Raw genomic sequence first — 23,554 nt, 5'->3', positions numbered from 1 at the left:
CTCAATGGGAGATTCAGACAAGCATCATATGTTGAACAGACTACATCATATCCTAGGGCCTCCCACACAATTCACCTGTTATATTCCTGCTTGAACAACTACCCTTATCTAGGATTGTGGCATGCCCGGTAAAACTTGAATATTTTCTATATGAACAAGTCTTTGGTTGAGGGAACCTTGTAATATCTAGATATAGGACCTTTGATGTGGCTACAATGAGAAGTGTTTCACATTAGATATAAATAAATGGCGCCATCTATCTTGTGTATATTTTGACAAATGACACTCGTGACCAAAGAGGTGAACCCTGAGGCCTATACATTTGCCTAAAATAAAATGCTTCAACTGCTAGGGTTCCCACATTGTTAGTGAGCGCCCACCAAGCATGATTGTGCAAAATGCCAATTGATCATGTTATGACATTTCCAACTCGCAACAAGCTAAGAAACCAAGACTACCTTCTCCACAACCGGTTGGTTGACATGGTTCCAATGAGAGGCTATGTGTCCTGGTTTTGGTTAGGATAATTTACTACTAGGTTGCCCAATCGAAAAGGGAAGATGAGTGTGCACTTGTTAGTAGTTATAGTCTAAAAACAAATTGGAGTATAAGTAGACACATGTGTCTAATGTATGTCTCTAAATTTACAAAAGCACATGACATCATTAAGAGGAAGAGGAAACAAATGGCTCACAATTACTTGTAGAAAACCTTGACACACACAATTGGAAGGAATAAAATTCCCTCAATGATAGAGGAAGTCCAACAAGACACAATCCTTACCACCTCACATGGATGCTTATCCAAAACCTCGAGTTGAAGTTTGAAAAATGCAAATATGTGTTCACCTTATTCATAAGAAGCAACATGTGCATAGTCGGGATATATCAAACCAAGATACCATGAATTTGGTTGAACCAAGAGCTAATGATTTCCTTTCGTTTGATACATAATTAAGCAAAGTCCACATGAATATGTGCAAGAGGTTGAAATGCACTCTACCCTTTGTGATGAGTAAAAACTGAAAATCCCTAACATTAATATGGCTTTGCTACAAAAAAACAACTTAAGGTGTCCGTGTTAGTAGAGCAAGTATGTAGGATGGTCAGGTAGTCCATTGTAGAGAGCACACACCATCTTGATTCAATCTTTCCTAGGTTGATATTGCTCACAAAAGAAGGAAGTCTTGAGAATAGACCATATGTCATGGCACCATGTACATCGATTAGAACAACAGAGAGAACTAAAGGATGGACATGAGGAACCTTGATATATATATATATATATAGCCCATCCTCCTAAAATGAGCAACAAATCGTTGATGAACTAGTTTTGTTGCATATGCTTATGCTTGCTATGGAATCCAATGTTGTTGTGATGAGAATGGCCTTAGGCCTAATATCATGGATTACTTCATGGTTACTAGCCACATCTTGTCTCAAAAAAACCCTGCAACTTGAGATGCTGGCAGTGGTGGGTTAATAATAATGAGATTGGGAAGCTCACTCACATCACGTGATTCCCATAAGAAAAGCAAAAAGAAGAGGAAAAGGAAGCTTCAGAGAATGAACGATTCATCTCTGTGGTGAGACGAATTCAATCAATTACAATTTACCCCATCGAACATTCCGTCTTCAAATATTGTAAGAGGAAGCAGCGGCTATGGCAGCGCTCAATCTCCTTCGCCTGCACCGAACCGCCTGCGCCACCCGTCTCTTCACCTCAGAAGCAGCAGCAGCATCCCAGGAAGCGAAAGGCATGCTATATAAATCTCTCACATTCTCTGTTTTTCTTCGCTCCCCTCATGAATATATCTATCTTTCTAACGTTATAAAATCCTGACTTTAGGTTTGAGTGTCGCGGATTTCTTGAAAGGCATTGGGCAAGGTGTCGAGGTACACGCTGAGAAGGTGGCCACCGAGGTGCAGAGCGTGGAGCAGTTGGTCCTAGTCAAGAGAACCAAGCTAAAGAAGATCGGGGTTCCTTGTAAACTTGTAGGTCCATTTACTTGAATCTTTGCAAAAGTAAATTCCATTATTAGGAGGAATCAAGTAGGTGCTGTATTCTTTTCCTTATCTAGAATATTTTCCAATAAGAAAGAAAAACAACAGGCGATGTATATTTCCTAATATCGTATTTTCTCCTTAGGTTTATCAATCCTCCCAGCTAACACTTGATATTTTATTCTCGGACTTAAGTGCATATGAACACTAAGTAAATTTAATTTATGTGTAGCTCAAATACATTTTAGTAACATAAAGCTAAAACTTGTGAAGTGATCACTTAACTTTGGTAAGGGGAAGAAGGTTTCCTGGGACTCAATCTGAAGATGGTAATGATGCTAAACCCAAATCCGATTTGTTTTGCCATTTTGCAAGAAAAAAATGGTCAATATGGAGTAAAAGCTCGTAAAAAGCTCTAAGTGCAAGAAAACTGAAAAAGCTGAGAAAGTGATCCCCTCTTAAACAGGACCCTTGCTTTGAGCTTAATATTAGGAACATCCAACCTCTATTTCCTCAGACAATCTTAGCTATAATGCATTGATTGACCCTGGAGATAAGGAACAAGAGCCAAATTCAAATTCGCCACACAAAACGTAGCCTTTTGGGGGTGGTTGCGGTGAAACATTTCAGCCTTGAAATATCTCGTTTGCCCTTAAATAGGCTAAACCGAAATGACCGAATATCAAGTATATTATATATGTTTAATGCCATACCAAGTATTCTTTTCAATGTTTTTTTTATCATCTCCATTATCTTTACTAAGATGTAATGAACCTCGAAGTTTCCGTTCACATGAATCCATATTTATATAGCTTCAACATAGCACCATTTTGGCGTAACATGTATTTCCTTGTTGATATGGATGTGACTTTTCTCTGAAACCACATTGTATAGTGAAAAAACAATCCTACATTGTACATGAAGTACACTAGATAAAACATCCAACAGTAAGAGAGCTATCCAAACCCTCTGTAGTGTAAAAGAATAGAGGATTAGGCTGGACGGCTGAGCCCACACTAGATAAAACATCCAACAGTAAGAGAGCTATCCAAACCCTCTGTAGTATAAAAGAATAGAGGATTAGCACTGTTATTTATCTTTAAAATGCTAAGCCTGGACGGCTGAGCTTGTTATCTTTGTATTTATATTTATCATCTTTCACCATTGATAGGCCAATTTTTTCATTCACGATCTGAAGGTGTTTCATATCTCTTGCTATAGATTAAAGCATATTATAAAAATACATATGATTTATTTTCTGATTCTCTCTTTTAAATATCAAATATCCATATTTTATTAAGAGAGTTCACTTCCACAAGATTCATAACTTTTTCAAAGAGCAAGTACTAATGACAGCTAACAGCTGTTACATTCTATAAAGCTCCAAAAACAGCACCATCATGGAGGTGGCTCCAGAGATGCTTTAGTGTGCATCATTGGAGCATGTGTATTGGGCTGAGGCATGCTCTACAATGGTTTATTTATATCCACGCACATTGTGAAAGACATGAGACCCTTTGAATATTACGGTGGTCAGAATCCACCATCATTCACTTCCAAATCTTTATATGCCACCTCCACAAGTTGTAGTTTGTTAAAATATAAAATAGAGAATGGCATCCATAGGTCGATTCACATATCATTTCATCACATGCTTAAGAAAACTCATCTGACCACCTGTTCAAAAAAGCAAGGGAAAAAAGGTTTTCACCATTAGACAGCGACAATAGCTAGGTCCAAAGTTTTGAAGTGTTTCTTGGAATAGCGTGGACGTCAAGGTTTTTACCTTCATGATCTGGACATGAGGTCTGCAGTGGTATGCCATGATGTTATCTTTTGTCTCACCTTCAGCTGCAGGGAGACATCTTCTGCTACCACATCTATTCCTATTTCTTCTCCATGCACCTGATGTCCTTGAGAACCCCTTTATCCTGATTATATCTCATCTGATGATGAGAATCTTCTATGGCATTCAGGCACCTTCACCTTTTGAGGAGAAACATATTCCATGGGGACCATGGTTGTCTTCCATCATATTCTCATCTGGCTGCATGGATTTTTTCCAACCGGAGGATCTGATTCAGCCACATCCCACCTCTCCATTGCAGAAAACAATAAATTTTGACGGGGGAGGGGCAATTTCTTACAATTTTTCTTTAGATCCCACATTCAGTTTACAACTAGCTCGGCCTACATTAGTGGGTGGGGCTCTTGTGATGAGCCTTGGCCAGACGCTATGCATACAGGACTATATGCCATCAAGCACATTGTCACTTGGGAGCTGGAATGGTATGTTGGAGAATTACAATGCTCATCATTTGGCAACATACTGTTCTTAATGGCATGGTGTGGGACTTGGCTATTGGAAGGCTACAGCCAGCCAACTACTTCAAATTGGGTCTATAAATAGATCTCTTCCTTTCTGACTTTTGTCTAACTTTCAACCAGCTAGCCTTTCCTAGCCTGCTTACAAAGTTTCTACCCCTTTCAGAGGCAACTCTTTGCCATGAAACTTTATCGAAGCAGCAACATGTGCAGAGCACAAGAAACCTCAATAACTGGGTAAGGCAGTCCCTAAAGTCTATACATTGTGTTGGAGGGTGCTAGCTCCAGACCATAGTTCCTAATATTCGCGTACGTCCAATTTACTGGACGTACGCGAACGTTTGCAAACGTACGCGTATGATACGCGATATTCGTTTGGCTTTTTTTTTTTTTTGACTTTTTTTGGGTTTTTTTAATTTTTGATATTCATAATATTTTGTGAATAAAAGTGACATCTGACACACATACACACTCTCTCTCTCTCTCACACGAGAACTGACAGATTTTCTCTCTCTACAAAATCTAGATATCTAATATACATATTACATACTCCCTCACACAGACAAAACCCATAGCTCCTCTCTCTCTCTCTCTCTAGAGTCTAGATATACACTCAATCACTGTCTCCTCACACATGCAAAACAGGGCTTCTCTCTCTAGACCACACACGCTCTCTTTCTCTCTCTCTCTCTCCCCCTCACACACACACACACTATGTACACCATATACACCATATGTATATATAATATATCTATGTACCGCGTATGGATTTCAATCATACTTGGAGCCTTTTCACGTATGAGTATGATATGAATATTGGCGTTTGAGTATGACACGAATGGGACGTATGGCTAGAACTATGCTCCAGACCTACACTCTCTTTCATCATTCTTATCTCTCTTTTACATTTACTCTTCCTAGATTCTTCTCTCTCTAGAATCTGCAACTCTTTAAATGCCTTCTCTCTCTAGAATCTACAACGCTTTAAATGCCTTCTTTCTCTTCCACTTTTTCCAAGATATTCCCTTTTATTCCTAGTTTATTGTAGTTGTTTGGTAGTACAAGAGTCTCTTAACTACCAAACAACCATTCCCAATTTTGTATAAATAGGCTATACCAGCAGTTGCTACTTAAAAATAAGCTCTATTCTTTGGCTGTGTCTCTACTCTTTGCAACCATTTTTTCTACTGTTGTCTAACAGCCTTCTCACAGCTTGGCTGTGTCTAATTTGTTCTAACAATTGCTCCGCTGTTGCTATTAACAGCATTTCTCACACAGTGTTTGTGATGCGGAAAGTTATGCAATAGTGTTGTATTTCTGCAAAAGTAATCATGCACCACTTTTATTTATTTATTTCCTCAATCTTTCAAAAGTTCTATGAGAAATTCTTTGTAATGTGATTTTAGTGGCCTTTCCTTATTGCTACTTGTGTTGTATTTCTGAAAAGTAAGCATGCACCACTTTTATTTATTTCCTCAATCTTTCAAAAGTTTTATGGGCAATTCTTTCTAGCGTGATTTTAGTGGCCTTGCCTTATTGTTACTTCATGCAACCTGAATGTTTCTACCCAACAGAAATCTAGCATTTCTATCTTTCCTCTGTCCTTAACAAAGAAAACCTATTCTACTTTGAAAACAGGGTCACACACGACGTTGCCAGACCTTGACAGCATCAAAATGTAAGTAGGGGATTCTAGAGATCAGTAGTTTCCTTCTAGTTCACATGACCTGATTGCAGTGATGCTCTTTCCTCATTTAGGATGTGTAGGTTTCAGACTCTTTCTAAACATGTGTACATTGTTATGTGAAAATCCTAATTTTTTCTACATTGTTATCCAAATTTGGAAGAATCCTCCTCCGACTAGTATAACTTTGGGAGAATGTGGAACAATACTCTAGAACAGTTTCGTCCAATAGATATATATGCACCTGTGTACACAAGACATGCACACACACAAACATTAAACTGTTGTTTTGAAACTGCGAACTTTACTCTCGTAAATGGTTATGTGAGTGCATTGTTTGAGAGGTGAACCATTTCATAGCTGATGTCCTGATAGAGATTAACGTACATTAATAATGAGAAATAGTACGAACTTTAGAGTAACCAAGATAGATAAGATGTATCATGTGCGAATAGTTTGCTGAATATTTGTTTACATGTCACATGTATAGTTCCAATAAATTGAGAACAAGTGCAAGATAAGACCAACATAACATTTCAAGGTTGGATTAATCATAATTGATAGTATTTGCATGTTGATTAGAAAAGAGTTATAATCATAGCTAGTATATAGGAAAGATTACTAAAATACGTTTATAACTCAAAAATATGCTTGCTTGTATTTAAAATTACCTACTTATGCTCGGTCAATCTTGATGCATTTAATCACATGAAATTTAAGATCAAACACATAATCAAGAACAAGTGTAAGTAACATAGAGCTTACGATATGTTTAGAGTATACTTTTAATCATCCTAATCATCATATTTAAGGGTATTAGATTAATCTATGTAGTCATCTTGATTAATTTAGCATAGAATTGAAGTTCACATTAGCAAAGCAAGATTCTACTTCAAGGCAAAATTTGACAGAAGTCTTGAATTGTCTAAATTTGAACGTGTCCAGTTTTTACTCTCAAGCATAATTAAAAACTGAAGCTTCTAATTTGACCAATTAGTTAAATCTTATAATGAGAAATAAAGTTTTTAATTATTGTAAATTAAAAACTTTATTCATATTCTAAAAGTAGAAGTATTTTTTGCTTCGGAATTTTCATGTGCCTAACTTTGACACAGCATATATCGGTAGTTTAGAAAAGCATATTTTTAAAATTTATTTTGCATATCTAACATACTTTAGTAATTCTCCTTGACATTTATATTCAGAGACAGTTTAACAAACATGCAAACAATAACAAGACGTGCTATTGCTGTCATAAGGAACGGAAAATGACATTCCCTAAATTGATTTAATGTGATATTAACAACGTTTGAATCTTGATTACACACAATTGGTTTTGCATGTATGGTTACCTGGTCATGTTAAATCAAGAGAAACGCTACATATTCTCGAGCTAATAATCATGTGCTGACATGCAGAGGAGGTTGATTATGAGGTATACAGAGAAATACAGGCAAAATCTTTGGAAGCCAAAGATTGAATGATTGGTCTTGATGAATATATGTACCAGGGAGGTTTCATGCATGCGACCACAAGTTTTTGAAGCAAGTAATACAACAAGATTCACTTATCTTATTCAATTCAATGTCCTGTCAGAGAGTTGTAGACAGACTTGATAAAAAACGTTTTACCCATCATTCCTATGGATTTTCTCGTTTCCATTAAGATCAGCATATAAGAAAATTTGACATTGCAGCATTAAAGTTGTCATACTGAATGAATTTTATGGCATCCCGTGAAAGAAATTTATTTATGTCAATATGATGCATGAATTGTCTCCATGTGACATATTATGTAGGTTTTGCTGAGAAAATTGAAAGGTTTACACAGGGCATTCTTTTGTGGATTGCTGTAGGTTTCAATCTTTTGTGTGTGTGTTTATGTTAGGTTTAATAAGGAGTTCGAAAGGTTTAGAAAGGGTATTTTTGTGGATTGCTATAATTTTAGAGTCGACATTGGTCATGGGAGAGAGAAACACACAAATATAGAAAAAGTAACATAGTTATAGTCAGCAGTTGTCACGTGATCTGCACCTTTGTATGTTTTATTTTTAATACCTTTCATGACAGGTGAGGGAGAGCGAAATATCAGGTGGAGGAATTGTCGTACGATGACAAACTGATCACGAGTCCAGTCCTATGTTTTACATTCTATAGCTGGCGATTTTCAAACCAGGCCAAAGGACTAATAAAAATTAGTGAATGAGAGCAATTTGAATCCAAATATCTTGTGATTGTCGATGTTCAAATTACAAATGACATATGGCTATCTGAATTTTCTATCTCTCCTAGTTTCCCCAAGTTAGTTTCATTTATTCTACTCTTTCCTTGTTTCCTTAGAGATTTCTCTCAAGACTGCAAAATAAGAAGGATTAGATTACCCAAAACTCGTGCAAGTCCTTAATTTTATACTCCTATATGCCAATTATGCTATTTTATTCTCATATACTCTGGATGATATGTAGTACTTGATGTATTGGAAACGTCTTGTAAAATCGATGGGCTAATTGTTAACATGGACAGAACAAAAATGCTGGAATTAAGGCAATCTAACCAAGACAATACCCCACTTTAACTTGTCAGGGAGAGTTAATACTAGTGATGCAAAGCTTCATATATTTTGGTATTAGTGTCCAATCAATAAATAGTTGGAATGTATGTTATGCTAGAAATAAATCCAACCACATCTTACTACCCCATGAGACTTGGCTCTCAAAAAGCCTAAATACTTCTTCAAACTCATTTCACACAAGTGAGGTATTGAGGTAGCATCATGGCATAACTACTCTATTATAAAAGTATGCAAGGTACGCAATGAAAAACCTAGTGATGGATGAATATCGCTTACTTCTCACATGCACAACATATAAGGTAATTAGTGAGAAGCATAGTGGCTTGTTAGGTGGACATGACAATTTAAGTGTCATACTGAAATCCCTACTCTATTGCATGTTCATGTTTAAAACGTCAATATATATGAAAATATATAGAGAAGTAGATATGATCCTATGGTCACACATAGAGTGAGAGATAGAACGAACATATTTGATCCGGCCTTTCTCATATGTTACTTATTCTCTTCTTAATTCTTGGGTAGTGGCCAATCTTCAGGTTGTTCTTTGTGATTGGCCTACTCTAGTGGTAAGTTGTTGCAATACAAGCACTACGTCTTGGGTTTGAAATCCAATTTCCTCAACTCGATATTACTTCATTCATACACATCTCTTAATTCTCTGTCTCTCTCTCTCTCTCACTACACATCTCGTAACTCTCTGTCTCTCACATCCTGTGTGCACGATCGCACAAAGAGGGGGAAAGAAATTCTAGAACAAAAAAGAGTGCACGATCGCATAAAGAGTAGGAAAGAATCTTTAGAAAAAAAAGAGAGACAAACTTTGCTATTGATTTTTGATCTGGAGGCTATAATGTGGAACATCCCGATCTGATCTGTTTTGAAATTTCTTGAGTAACGATGGATGCTGTCTGCATCTCTATCTCACACACCATGTGTGCACGATCGCATAAAGAGGAGGAAAGAAAGAATCTTTAGAAAAAAAAGAGACAACTTTGCTATTGATTTTTGATCTGGAGGCTGTAATGTGGAACATCCCGATCTGATCTGTTTTGAATTTTCTTGAGTAACGATGGGTGTTGTCTGCATGTTGGCTTGTCCTGTCCTCTTCGGCGCTCATGGGCATTCTGGTACAGAGTTTCTGCAACTGGCTGCATATGATAGGCATAGGAAGCTCGAACGTTTTCTTTCGTGCAATTCATCTTCACATCATGAGAAGAAAGGATTTTGGATCAATGGAATGACCAATTCGGAAAAATATGGTATGTCTCATGTGCAAGAGGATGCAAATGCACTGGTCTCTGTCAATCCGAACATCAAAGGGCCGGTTCAGGGATCATCACCTGCCCATTCGGATCGTCTTCCTCTTCGAAGAGTTGCTCCTGAATCTCTGCAAGCGGTTCCAGGCTTATTATTGGTCAACCGCCAATATAAGAACCTCCCCTCCTCATCTATGTCTAATTATCTCATTCACGTCCTCTCTTCTAAAGTTTATGATGTGGCTATTGAATCCCCCTTGGAATTAGCACCCAAGCTGAGCGAGAGAATGGGTGCAAACATCTTTCTGAAACGGGAAGATATGCAATCGGTATGCACCATTTTTTGAGCTAATATTGTATAATTATCCTGTGAACTTCTGGAAACATGTGAGGAAATATGCGTATACGTTTACAGCTCACTCATACTAAAGCTAGTTCTCACAGAACGATATGCCATGCATTAAATGAACGTGAACTGTGAAACATTCCTTAAGTTGGCTTCTCACTTTTCAAAGTATGGTCACATTCCTTAAGAAATTGGGTGCGACACATCATAACTTTCCACGAATCAAAGCTTATGATTGAAAATCACTCATGGTGTTGGCCATTTTCACTCAAATTGTATTTTAATGAATTAATTTCTAAAACTAAATTCCAGAATCTAAAATTTAATTACAACAATTAGTATTATTGCTATTATGTAAAAATAATAGTTAAAAGAGTACTAGGCACCAAGAGGAATGTGAGGAACAATTTTGAACGAATTTCATGTATATTGTCACAACAAAGTTTTCTAGCATTGGCATACTCACAAACAGTAGGTATTTGTTGGATTCCTCCTGTTTTGGACCTGTTATTGCGATGAAACTTCTCCAAAAAGTTTCAAGTGTGTGGAAAACTAAACCAGTATCAATACTCTTTTTTGTTTGCAGCACTTTTGTTGTGAAAGATATAACCTGGCTTTGATACCAATTGAAAGGAGGCCAAGATGTTTGTTCTGGTAATACCTATGTGTAATGGTAGACTTGGAGCAGGGTTGATAGGAGAAATAAAAGGCTGAGGTACATAGAAAAGAAAAAATAAAGGAGAACTTGCTCTTAAATTTTTGGAGCCCCCTAAGAAATATCTTTTTAAGAACCAACGTATATTGTTTTACTACAATGCCATCTATGGCACTTCAATTCACTCTAGTCAAATGGCCTAAATATGTCCAATAGCTCTTAGGAGAAAGAAAGAAGAAAAATATAGTAACGTCTTTTAAGAGGCCAAAATGGCCTATAAGACCAAACAAGACATTACATCTTAAGTGTTGTCTTATCTTTGAGACCAACAAATCAAAATAAATATATGTTACCAAGGCCCTCTATAAATGCACACATGCAGAGTTCTTGAACTGTTATAACCAACAATCTGTAGACCTTCCTCTTTGCAGCTACTTACACTATGCTGTGACATTAGTCCTTCACTTCATAACGTTTTCTTTGCTTTTCATGTCACAGTCTAGATTAATCTTTTAACATCATTGATTCCCCTCACAGAGGGAGAAGGCAGGATACGTGTGAATTGTAAATCTCCTATTGATTTGGTTAAGCGGATTCAGTTCTGTGGTCTAGCTCTGACATGTGCAACATTTATTGACTTTGATAATGCATTATTTTCTTTGATTTTTCCTGTCCTAGTCTAGATTAATCTTCTAACATCATTGATTCCCCTCACATGTGCATGTTCTTATTTGATTCTGCAAACATCTTTTGCTATCTCTGTTGAGAGTGAGGTTTTGATTTGTCTTCTCATATTTTGATATTGCTAACCTCATTATTGACAACTTTATTTAAAATCTAGTTCTCATCTTATTAAAGAATGATATCTTTGTGTGAAAGAGTATAGAATTTATCCAACAACATGCTCATATGTACTAGTGCAGGTCTTCTCTTTCAAACTACGTGGCGCTTATAATATGATGGCAAATCTTTCTCGAGAGCAGTTAGAGAGAGGTGTTATCTGTTCTTCTGCTGGTAACCATGCTCAAGGAGTTGCATTAGCAGCCCACAAACTGCACTGTCATGCTGTCATTGCAATGCCCGTGACAACACCGGAAATTAAGGTTCAAATTTCAGTAGAGTAACAACCTCTGGGTTTAGAAGTTGTGCAATTTTATTGTGTTCTTATTCTTGGAGCATGTGTAAAACTCATAGTGGAAATCTGTGGAAAGACTGGGGGCAACTGTTATCCTAGTAGGTGATTCATATGATGAGACACAAGCATATGCCAAAAGAAGGAGCTGTAAAGAGGGCCTTGTATTTGTTCCACCTTTTGATCACCCAGATGTAATAGCTGGACAAGGAACCATTGGAATGGAAATAGTTAGGCAATTTTCAGGGCCTTTGCATGCTGTCTTTGTTCCAGTTGGAGGTGGTGGCTTGATAGCTGGGATTGCATCTTACATGAAGCAAGTCCGACCTGAGGTAATTTTCTGTGACTTTAGTCTTTTGCAAACTATGTTCCATATACTAATCATTTGACTACAAATCAAGTAACAGTAAAAAGATAATATATGAAGGTAATCTTTCTGAATGTTTTACTTCTTTTCATTTAGTGTGCCTCTGAATTATAAGAACTTTTTATGATAGGTTGTTTAATACTTCGTTTATGACTGGTCTTAGATTTGGTGAAATTTGGGTGATGAGATTTTTCTTTATTTTTCTTGACTTTTTCCATGTTTAGTAGATCTTTGTTATTTTGTGGGTAAGCACGTTAACTGAATGCTAGTAGTAGAGACTTTGTCTCATTAAATCATTTGATATCAGGAGTTCCTTTCTTAAGTTTTTTCTTAGCTGTATATCTTGACAATAGTCTTGTTTACTTGACTAATCTCATCCATTTCATATCTGTTAGATTTGATATCTTTGGTGTAGTATACTCTCTGTATATTCTATGAGCATACATAAGCCATGCCACTAGAAATGTTTCCTGGCTTGTAAGATTTGTTTCTGGAATTTCCTTTTGTTTCAGAAAGTATCAAATGGATTAAAATAAATAAATTCATAAATTATTTTAAACATTACATTCTCTCATGTTTCATTATTGGAGCTTCATTTGGGCATCATCATTTTTCTTATTTGGTGTTATATATTAGGATTCACTAAATACCAATTAATTAGATAGATTATGATAAATTTAGCTATAAAAAAAGATTTGAGATACTAGTTTCATCAGTAATAATTTCTGCCATCAGGACTCGATTTCTATGATAAATTTAGCTATAAAAAAAGATTTGAGATACTAGTTTCATCAGTAATAATTTCTGCCATCAGGACTCGATTTCTATGATTTGAGAAAATTATATCTGAAATTTTAAAAAAGACAGAAAGAAAGATATATAAATGTCTATTAAAGGCTGAAATCAGCCTGTGAGAAAGAAAGAAAGAAACGTTAACATCTTTTAAAACATTGTTTTTGAGAACGGTGAACCAAAATAATTGTAACTTAAAATTGATGAAAGACTCGTCATGTACACATGCAATACTCAAGTCAGATATATTGTAATTTTTTTCTTTGAAAGATCTCTAGCATAGGTTGAGTCAAAATGGAGAGATCTTCAAAGTGAGGGAAGCACCTATTGTTGAGAATCAAGCTCAACTTGTGTGAACATGTGCTTATGAAGAAAAGGACGATGTGTGAAAAAGTGTGTGAGCACACTTTATTGTAATCCGTGTAGTTGTCGAGTGTTAGTGTGGTCAAAGAATATTAGATATTCTTATGACAAAATCGTACTCAAGTGGATATCTTGGTTAGATTCCACCAACACATTTAATAGGGCAGTCCCTTGAGGACTTGTATATAAAACCCCCTTTGGCCATTTAGTTTAGTTGATGATCTTTAGATAATTAATATAGCTCTCTTAAGTGCATAAGCTGTCATCCCCTACTGTGTGTTTTCTTATTTTTCTGGTTATTCTCTGTAATTCCTTCTCTTGCTTATACATTCAATCTCTCTCTCTCACACACACACTACGCTTCTGAATACTAAACTCTACTAGAGTTAGATTCTTTACATTGTATTAGAGCATGAGGGTTAGAGATCCTTCACTGAGCTCTACCATTGAAACTGTGTGAGCAGCTAGAGACGCTGTTTTAAAACCTGCTATTGTCGCTGCAGTTTTGCACAGCAAGAGGCTCACCTTAACAGGATCATACGAGTCAAGCTAAATCAGAAAAATGAATGCACAGATGGGTAGCGCACTTCCAACAGAGAAGTTGGACAGGCACAACTACGCATCTTGGGAATATAAGATGCAGCAGTACTTAGTTGGGCAAGGGTATTGGAGTTATATCGAGGGAGCTCAGGAAACAGCCCCCGATATTACAAGTCCCAACTACCCCACATGGCAGCAAGGCGCTAGTAGGGTAATGTATTGTTTGGCAACATGTGTGCAAGATCACATGTTAAGCTATATTCGAGATGCGAAAGCCCCAACAGAAGCGTGGAAAAACTTGAAGAAGATTTTCGCGGCTTCAACCACAGCGAGAAAACTTTGACTCTGGCAGGAGTTGAACAATATATGGCAAGGGGATATGTCCGTGACGGACTATACCCTCCGGATCAAAGACTTATGCGATTCACTTGGCTCCATCAATGTAGCAGTTGATGATGACGAGATGGTGCATATCTGTCTTGGCGGCCTTGCACAAAAATATGGCTCATTTCGAACTGCCATAACAACAAGGGAGAACCCCCCAAGCTTTTTCGACTTGCAATCCATGCTAATGGTTGAGGAGAACCATACACGGTCGAAAAGCACAGCATCCGATGGGCAGATGCTATTTACACATGATGATCTCAGTCGAGGTCACGGTCGTGGTCGTGGAAATCGGGGGAGGAATGGCCGAGGAAGAGGTGGACGAGGTCCACAACAATTTAATTCCACGCAGCAAGAAGGTCGAAACAGCCGAGGGAATTCCGGTAGAAAGGGGAGCTTCCACCAGCCTGCATCAACCAGGCAGAACCAACAAACCGAGTGCTGGTATTGTGGAAAGCCTGGCCACTTTGAAGCCGAGTGTCGGAAGAAGAAGAATGACTCAACGGCCTCACTCCGGCAGCAAACAAACTATGCTGTGATGGCTGACCTAGAAAACAAAGCGCCGATGTTTGTTATGCGACACCGGGCGAATAGCATGATAACAAGTGTTTCCCAACCTGATGATGTATGGTTCGTGGACTCAGGTGACTCAAATCACATGACAAGTCATCAAGAATGGTTCATGAATTTGAGGGAACCCGAGAGACCCGGCGTGGTGGAGACCGGTGATGACTTCACACACATGATTGAGCACATTGGAGATGTGGCCCTTAACAATCACGACAACAAGGGCTACATGAAGGATGTATTGCATGTCCCGACAATCATAAAGAATTTGGTCTCAGTTGGCCAAATTGTCGAACAAGGAATGCAAGTGCGATTCAACTAGGAAGGTTGCTTCATCGAGGATAAAGGCCAACTTATCGCTCATGCAAGAAGAGAAGGTCACATGTTTATTCTTGATGCGACTGAGGTTAACACAACAATGTATGCAAAGGGACTCAAGGCGGAGTCTGATATTGAGTTGTTGCACAAAAGGGTTGGCCATGTAAACCTCGCAGCAGACCAAGAACCCGAGACTTACAAAGAAGCTGCCCAAGATCCCCGGTGGATTGAGGCAATGAGGAAGGAGATGCACGCGTTGTTTGACAACGATACTTGGGATTTAGTCCCATCCTCTGAAATCAAGAAAAAGCCAATTGGTTGCCACTGGGTGTTCAAGATAAAGCATAATACGGATGGCACGGTCAATCGGTTCAAGGCTCGTCTAGTCGCCAAAGGGTATGCTCAAACCCATGGCATAGACTATGAGGAGACATTTGCCCCGGTGGAAAAAATGACCATTGTGAGGACAATAATTGCTCTCGCAGCAGCGAAAGGATGGCACTTGCATCAAATGGATGTGAAGAACGCATTCCTCCAAGGTGAGCTCGAGGAGGAAGTTTACATGATGCAACCACTTGGCTTTGAATCAAACAAACATCCACATGGAGTTTGCCGATTGAAGAAGCCGCTCTATGGACTGAAGCAAGCCCCAAGAGCATGGCATTCAAAGATCACATCATATCTTCACGACATTGGCTTCCGGATGTCAAAATTTGATAACTGATTGTATGTTCAGAACAATCCCAAAAGCGCCATCTTCTTAATCTTGTATGTCGATGACCTTGTCATCGGTGGAGAAAGCCTCACCGAGATACAAAAGATTAAAAAGCCGCTTTTACAAAAGTTCGAGATGAAGGATCTGAATGACTTACATTATTTTCTCAGCATCGAGGTCATTCAGACTCTAGAAGGGTTCCTACTCTCACAACGACACTATGTGTTGAACTTGCTCTACAAGTTCGGAATGACCAAGTGTAAGTCCATCTCGACACCCCTTGATCGAAATATGAAGCTAACTGCAGATTTTGGAAAATTCTGCAAGCCGAAACAGTATCGCCAAATAATTGGGAGTCCTATCTACCTAACTATCACCCGACCAGACCTCAGCTATCCGGTCGGGGTTCTTAGCCAGTTCATGGCAATCCCCCGCAACACTCACATGGATTGTGCTAAGTGAGTGTTACGTTATATTAGTGGAACACTTAATTATGGTATCTTCTATAAGCGTGGAGCACCACTTCGACTCGAAGGCTTCACGAATGCTGATTGGGTAGGCAATGCATATGATAGGCGATCCACTTCGGGATTTATGTTTTCACTCGGTAGTGGAGTAGTCTCTTGGAGCAGCAAGAAACAACCAACAATCGCTCTATCGAGCACTGAGGCAGAGTATAGGGCCGCAACTGTAGCTGCTTGCGAAGCTGTATGGCTTAAAAGACTGCTGAAAGACTTCAACGAATTGGTGAACAAGCCAATACTAATCCACTGTGATAATCTCAGCAGCATCCAGCTTGCAAAGAATCCGGTGTTTCACGCCCAGACTAAGCACATCGAGGTGCACTATCATTACATCCGTGAGCACATGCATGCAGATGACTGATATTTTCACTAAGGCGCTAGGTCTCGACAAGCTACGACAACTCTCAGTGGATCTAGGCCTTAGACCACTCGATATGCTGAGCTTGGGGGAGAGTAAAAGTACAAAGACGAAGGAAAACATGGAGAATCAGCAGGATACAAGAGGAAGAGTGAGACCGGCATCGGCAAAGTAAGGCCGGCACATCTAATTGACTTGACCCGGCAAGTTAGAGGAAGACTTTCCAAAGCCTGGATTTTTTGAAGCTCGAAATTTTGGATTGGCAAGATTGACATTGCTAGATCAAGATCGAGTACATAGGAACAATGGGAAAACCACGGTCTAGTAGTCCGACCAACTGCAGTTGGGTCTTCAACTACACCAAGACACTCAAGCTTAAGAGGACACACAATTGACCTTGAGGGGGCGTGTTGAGAATCAAGCTCAACTTGTGTGAACATGTGTTTATGAAGAAAAGGACGATGTGTGAAAAAGTGTGTGAGCACACTTTATTGTAATCCATGTAGTTGTCGAGTGTTAGTGTGGTCAAAGAATATTAGATATTCTTATGACAAAATCGTACTCAAGTGGATATCTTGGTTAGATTCCACCAACACATTTAATAGGGCAGTCCCTTGAGGACTTGTATATAAAACCCCCTTTGGCCATTTAGTTTAGTTGATGATCTTTAGATAATTAATATAGCTCTCTTAAGTGCATAAGCTGTCATCCCCCTACTGTGTGTTTTCTTATTTTTCTGGTTATTCTCTGTAATTCCTTCTCTTGCTTATACATTCACTCTCTCTCTCTTACACACACACTACGCTTCTGAATACTAAACTCTACTAGAGTTAGATTCTTTACACCTATGATGGGGGGAGATAATGTCTTTATTTGTCGATGATACTGGTCCATGAGACTGGGGCTGACATGCACAAATATCTATTTACCTGCTCTATTGTAATCCCTTTATAATGTCCTGGTTGGAAGCCCACCTGTGTAGCCCTTGTTTGACTTGTGTCATGAGTAAGGGTGATGGGGCTAAAGGAAGTTCAGATTGTTCTTTGTCGATGAGCGTGTGTGGTTGTATTGTTGGCCAACAACTTCTCTTGCGTTTCTTGATCTAGCAAGAACAGCCCCAAGCGTCATTCGTCCTCATATTCCATTACCTTGTGTAGTGGGCCAAAGCCTTGGATAAAGAGGCAATGAAATCTCCCTCTTATTTCATGAAAAACAATGCAATGGAAAATATAATATTCCTCAAATTCCACTCCCTGATGACAACAATCAGCAAATTCTTTCTTCTAGGAGTGTGCGTGCATTATCTACCTACCTCAATCTCTAACTGATGTGAAGAAATGCACATCTGTCATATCTGTTGAGAAATGCATTATCTGTTGAGAGTCAAAGTGCTCTACGTGTGCTGTTGTCTGTTGCGCTCGTTGTTCGCCTGTGTTTTCTTGTGCTTTTCTGTGACAGAGAAGGTAGCCGAAAGAGTTTTTGTGAAAAATGATCCATTTTTCAAGACAGAACGTTATAAAAATAGAATCTGCTATTAATAGCTCTTCAATGGCCACCACTCGTAATGAATACCGAATCATAAGCGTGCCTGTCCATTTATAGTCTGAAAGGGACAGTGCCAAGAATTAATGATGACAAGATTGATTTTTCTGTTATGTTTGTTTCTGCCAAGATTTGATTTTTATTTTTATTTTTTAATTTAAAAAAAATATTATTTACAATTCTGTCGTGTCACCGACTGTCATGGGGTAGTCGGCGGACTGCCTGTTACGACTCAAGCCAATGGGTTCCGACGCAAGCCATATCGGGGACCGACCCCGACAAACCCATTCGAACACAACGTTGCATAATTGAAGGATTTGCTAATTACAGGTGCATGTCATTGGTGTCGAGCCATCAGATGCAAATGCAATGGCTTTATCACTACATCATGGTGAGCGCATTTTTCTTCAGCAAGTGGGAACTTTTGCAGATGGTGTGGCTGTGAAGTGTGTCGGTGAGGAAACATTTCATATTTGTAAAGACTTGGTTGATGGTGTTGTTCTTGTGAATCGAGATGCAATTTGTGCTGCTATAAAGGTATGATGTATACATTGGCGTTGAATGTTGTTTCAACTGTTGGGGTAACGTGGATTATTCTTCTTATCAGGATATGTTTGAAGAGAAAAGAAATATCCTCGAGCCAGCTGGTGCTCTCTCTTTGGCTGGTGCGTTGGCTTATTGCAAATACTATGGGATATCTTCCAAAAATGTTGTGGCAATAACAAGTGGAGCAAACATGAATTTTGCACGTTTAAGGTTGGTAACAGAGCTTGCTGATGTGGGTGCAAAAAGAGAAGCTGTATTTGTCACATTCATTCCAGAAGAGGTTGGATCATTCAAAAGGTTTATGGAACTGGTATTGGACTATTGCAAGTATCTCTGGTCTTCATTTATAGCTCCACAAATAAATGGTATTTTATGGAAGATTGATAAATTTGAGCATTTTTTCAGGTTGGCCCCATGAATGTTACTGAATTTAAGTATAGGTATGATGATAGTAAAGAAAACGCTCTCGTTCTTTGCAGGTATAGTTTTCTTTTCACACGTCATGACAGGAATAATAATGGAAGTCTTTCTTTCAGTGGTTCTGATCTATCATGTTTTACACTCTAAATGTCAAATAGGCATTCTATTGTCAAACATATGCTCATATATCATGTTACAGAGACTAAAAGGAAGAAGAAGTTTCAGGGTTAATGAACATACCTGTACCCATGAGGTGGATTTCTGCAATTAAATGTTCCTCTGAGTAGCAAGGGATAAAAAAAAATGTCTTGTCCCATTCTATGGCTTCTAAATGAATCCTGCATGGTAATGTAAGGCTTGATTCCCTTTGCTTTTGAATCTTGAGAAACATTTGGCCAAACTGTTGTGGGTTCACCTTCTCCATCATTTGTTGAATTTGTTGTGGAGGCTGTGTAGAGGGTACCATACTCTAATGATGTGGTTGAAAGCTATGCATCAGCACACTAAATTTTCCTCACATTTGATCTGTCCTGCACATAATTTGCTAACTCTTTTCGCTCTAGGTATGTTAAGTACTTGTCTTGCCTTGATCTCTAGATGATTGGAGGAGCTCTGAGCTGGCCTATTGGTTTGAAAGCAGTATGGGGCATGTAGACTTCCATGAACCTCCATCTCTGTATGAATCTGCACAGTAAAAAGTTCATGAAAAGATCTTTGTAGTAGGCCATCTTTGGGGTAAGTGTAGGTCACCATCATCAAACTCTAAAAAGTTCATTAAAAGATCTTTGTAGTAGGCTTTTAGAGTTTGATGATGTTAAAAGATGGTTATGTAGTCCACCAAATTATGGTTTTATCTTGCAAAACATGCAAAGCATAACATTGTTATGAGGATGTTTGCTTATGAAGGCAGATCACCAACCTTGGATGGATTGGTGTTTGAAGTATGGCACAAGATTGTTATTGTTAAGCACTAGTATGTTGTATCATCATTCTGTGGCATAACTTTCATGGCCCTCATCTAAATCACAAAGGGAGTAGAATGTAGGCAAGCGTGATGCAGCAGGATGGAATATGTTACAGTGTAATTGGCAATATCAATTGCCATTTTGATCCAAGGTGTCAATTTGGAGAATGATAATTGGGGATCTTCCTAAAACTAAAGGTTCAGCCCTCAAGAGGCGAGGGTTGGCATCAAGCACATGCTTCTTTCGTACTGTTCAATTGGAAGATAGTTAATATACATCAGTATATTCAATGCCCTATTGCACATCTTATTTGGAAATATTTATTGTCTTTCAGGAGCTCTGACGACTGCATATCCATGACAAAGTTGAGCACGGAAAGCCTCCTGTAAGGAGAATCAAGGCCTTGTGAATGTCACTCTATAGAATTAAGGCCTTGTCATCTATAGAAGTAAGATTCTCAAGTCAGATCTTTTGTATTTTTTATTGTCTCTAGCATAGGTCAATCCAGAATGGACAGGTCTACAAATCTAGGGAAACCAGCAATGGCTTGAGATAATGGCCTTTATCTGTCGATGCCAACGGTGGTCAGATCTTGGTCCATCATGGTGGACTTATATGCACTGCAAAATTGCTCCACCTGATGTATTGTAACCTCTTTACAATATCCTAGTTCGGAGACATTGACTTGTCGCATGAGTAGTTGTAATGGAGCTAAAGAAAGCTGTTATAGTTCATTGTTGATGAGCTTGTGTGGCCCTGTTGTTGTCCTTCAACTTCTCCCTGTGTACATTGAATTCTAGTAAGAAAAGCCCTAAGAAGTTCATTTCTAGCCTAATGTAGCATTCATCATTTCTAGCCTATCCACTGATGCCCCGTTCTGCTTTTTCATTACTTCTATCCATGGAGCATTTGCGTTATTTTCTTTTTGGGCATGCTCAGCTTGAGTTTTGGCATCTTTGGCCATCTCTGCCCATGTTTGCATTTCCTTAAGTTACATTTCCTTAGAGAGAGAGAGAGAGAGAGAGAGAGAGAGAGAGAGAGAGAGAGAGAGAGAGAGAGAGAGAAAGATTAGAATAGAATAGATGTTTTATCGTCCATGATGAGGCCATTTTTGACCTTGGCACGAAATCAACATAACTTGTGTGTGATTCCTTCCTAAGAAAGGGGGTGTTTTCCAGTGTAGGTCTTCACATGGAAGAAGAACTTGATTTGATGTTCAGAAGATTGGAAAGTTCTGGATTAAGAACACATGACCTTACGGGTAATGATCTGGCAAAAGATCATCTCCGTCATCTGGTAAGCATATTCATTTTACCACTTAACTGCCTACAGAATTCTATTGGTTAAATTGAGATTCATTTCTAGAGTTTTTTTTTTCTTTCTCATGATGTATCATATTCTACAGATGGGTGGGCGGACCAATGTGCTGAACGAGATTCTATATAGGTTTGTTTTTCCAGAGAGGCCAGGAGCCCTCATGAAGTTCTTAAATGTTTTCAGTCCTAGGTGGAACATCACTTTGTTTCACTATCGCAGTCAGGTAAACAGTTTTCTCTCATATGTACCATTTTTGGTGTGTTTATATTTATTGGCATCAGATGAAGGCTAAACCAGTTCTGTGGGTTCCCTAAGTCATTCTAACTAAACCATATAATTTTGTTCAGGGTGAGATGGGTGCGAATGTATTGGTTGCCATGCAAATATTGGAACAAGATGAGATGGAATTTATTGAATGTGCAAATCTCCTAGGCTATGACTATGCAAATGAGTGTAACAATGCTGCATTTAAGCTATTAATGCGTTGAGTTAACTTTATCCTGGGTTTACTGCACAGCTCCTGTTCAATGTGAGATAAGATTAAATTTATATATTTGAAAATGGAGTTCATTGCATTAGCAGTATTTAAAATGATCATTGCCCCTACATAAATTATTAAGTCATTCATTGAATTTCATTTACTATACACGATTGGAATGTATATGTTTGAATTTGAATTTGATTTTAATATATATATTTTTGAAATGGAGTTCATTGTATTAGCAGTGTTTAAAATGATCATTGCCCCTCTATAATTATTAAGATATTTATTGGATTTGATTTAATTCTAACTTATTATGGAGAAAGTCACTTTCCAAAATAATAGATTTGAATTAATAATTTGCATATTGAGTTTCTAAAATTTCTGGACAAAGTTAGATGAGACCTAAGCTGTGGCAAGCATACGATTATTAAAGCCAAAGGGTGTGGGGTTTAGAATGGGCGGTATGTAGTCATAAATGATTCTGAATGAACAAGATTATGTAGAATTTTATGGCATAACATTAGGTAGACAGGATTGTAGTCATAAATGATTCTGAATATCAGCCAACATTGTGCTTTTATGACAGAAATAAAATTACCTTGTATTCATGAAGAGAATCATATATCCAAGAATGGAAGATGATATGTTTGATAGACATAAAATTACTTTGTACTCATGAAGAGAGAATCATATATCCAGGAATGGAAGATGATATGTTTGTCCAATGATAAATTTTATATCTTAATTGGGTATGCTATGTTGTGTAAGGTACATCAATGAGAAATCTGAATCAATGTAAGGCATGCTATATTTATTATAAAAGAGCGAGAATGATGAGCATATCTCAAACTGTCATTGTTTGACCTCATAGAAAAGTAACAGTGTATGTGCCTCCCTCGTCCTAGTGTTAGAGGAATGTAATTGGGTGCCTATTACCTACTTTCTTTAGGTGGAGCAAGGTAATCAGGTGTCCATTATCTATGTTGTATATGATATATTTGATTACTTCATTGCATGGAGATGTCATTGGTGAATGCATGAAACATGACACATTTTATGGCATTATGTAGAATTTTTATGCTGTTACATTAGTTAACATGTTGCTTACAAGTGTTTTTGGTGGTTTAGATGCAAAAGACCAACTCAAACATGATGTATATTTCCTAATGTGATCTCATTTTTGTGTATACTTGATACTTTGGGATAACATAGATCAACATATCTTATTAACCTATGAACAAGAGGAAGTAAACCAAGAATTTATTCTAAGTACATGCATGTACGATGTCTCAAAGGGCATGACAACATTATCAACTTATCTAGGCGTATCCTAGATGTTATGAAGGATAATTCTAGATAATTTGTAGGATAAGTAGA

General features: G+C 38.1%; 2 protein-coding genes across 2 annotated transcripts; both read left to right on the top strand.

Moving 5' to 3' along the window:
* Nucleotides 1-1,662: 1,662 nt before the first annotated feature.
* On the top strand, nt 1,663-7,771 carry LOC147865694 (uncharacterized). The gene is made up of 3 exons (XM_087317525.1): nt 1,663-1,756; nt 1,849-1,994; nt 7,431-7,771. Exons 1-3 carry the CDS (start codon nt 1,663-1,665, stop codon nt 7,494-7,496), a joined length of 306 nt encoding a protein of 101 aa, XP_087173651.1. The 3' UTR covers nt 7,497-7,771.
* Nucleotides 7,772-9,401: 1,630 nt separating this feature from the next.
* Nucleotides 9,402-22,287, top strand: LOC147865693 (threonine dehydratase 1 biosynthetic, chloroplastic-like). The gene is made up of 9 exons (XM_087316022.1): nt 9,402-10,171; nt 11,767-11,946; nt 12,038-12,307; nt 18,776-18,982; nt 19,053-19,301; nt 19,397-19,470; nt 21,555-21,672; nt 21,782-21,916; nt 22,041-22,287. Exons 1-9 carry the CDS (start codon nt 9,656-9,658, stop codon nt 22,179-22,181), a joined length of 1,890 nt encoding a protein of 629 aa, XP_087172148.1. The 5' UTR covers nt 9,402-9,655; the 3' UTR covers nt 22,182-22,287.
* The last annotated feature ends 1,267 nt before the right edge of the window (nt 22,288-23,554 follow it).

This window comes from Azolla caroliniana, unplaced genomic scaffold (assembly GCF_043228905.1).
Source record: "Azolla caroliniana isolate FFs.n. ecotype wild unplaced genomic scaffold, voAzoCaro1.0.p SCAF_3, whole genome shotgun sequence".
Lineage (NCBI taxonomy): Eukaryota > Viridiplantae > Streptophyta > Polypodiopsida > Salviniales > Salviniaceae > Azolla > Azolla caroliniana.
The sequence above is the reverse complement of the archived record's forward strand: the minus strand, read 5'-3'. Positions and strand labels throughout refer to the sequence as shown.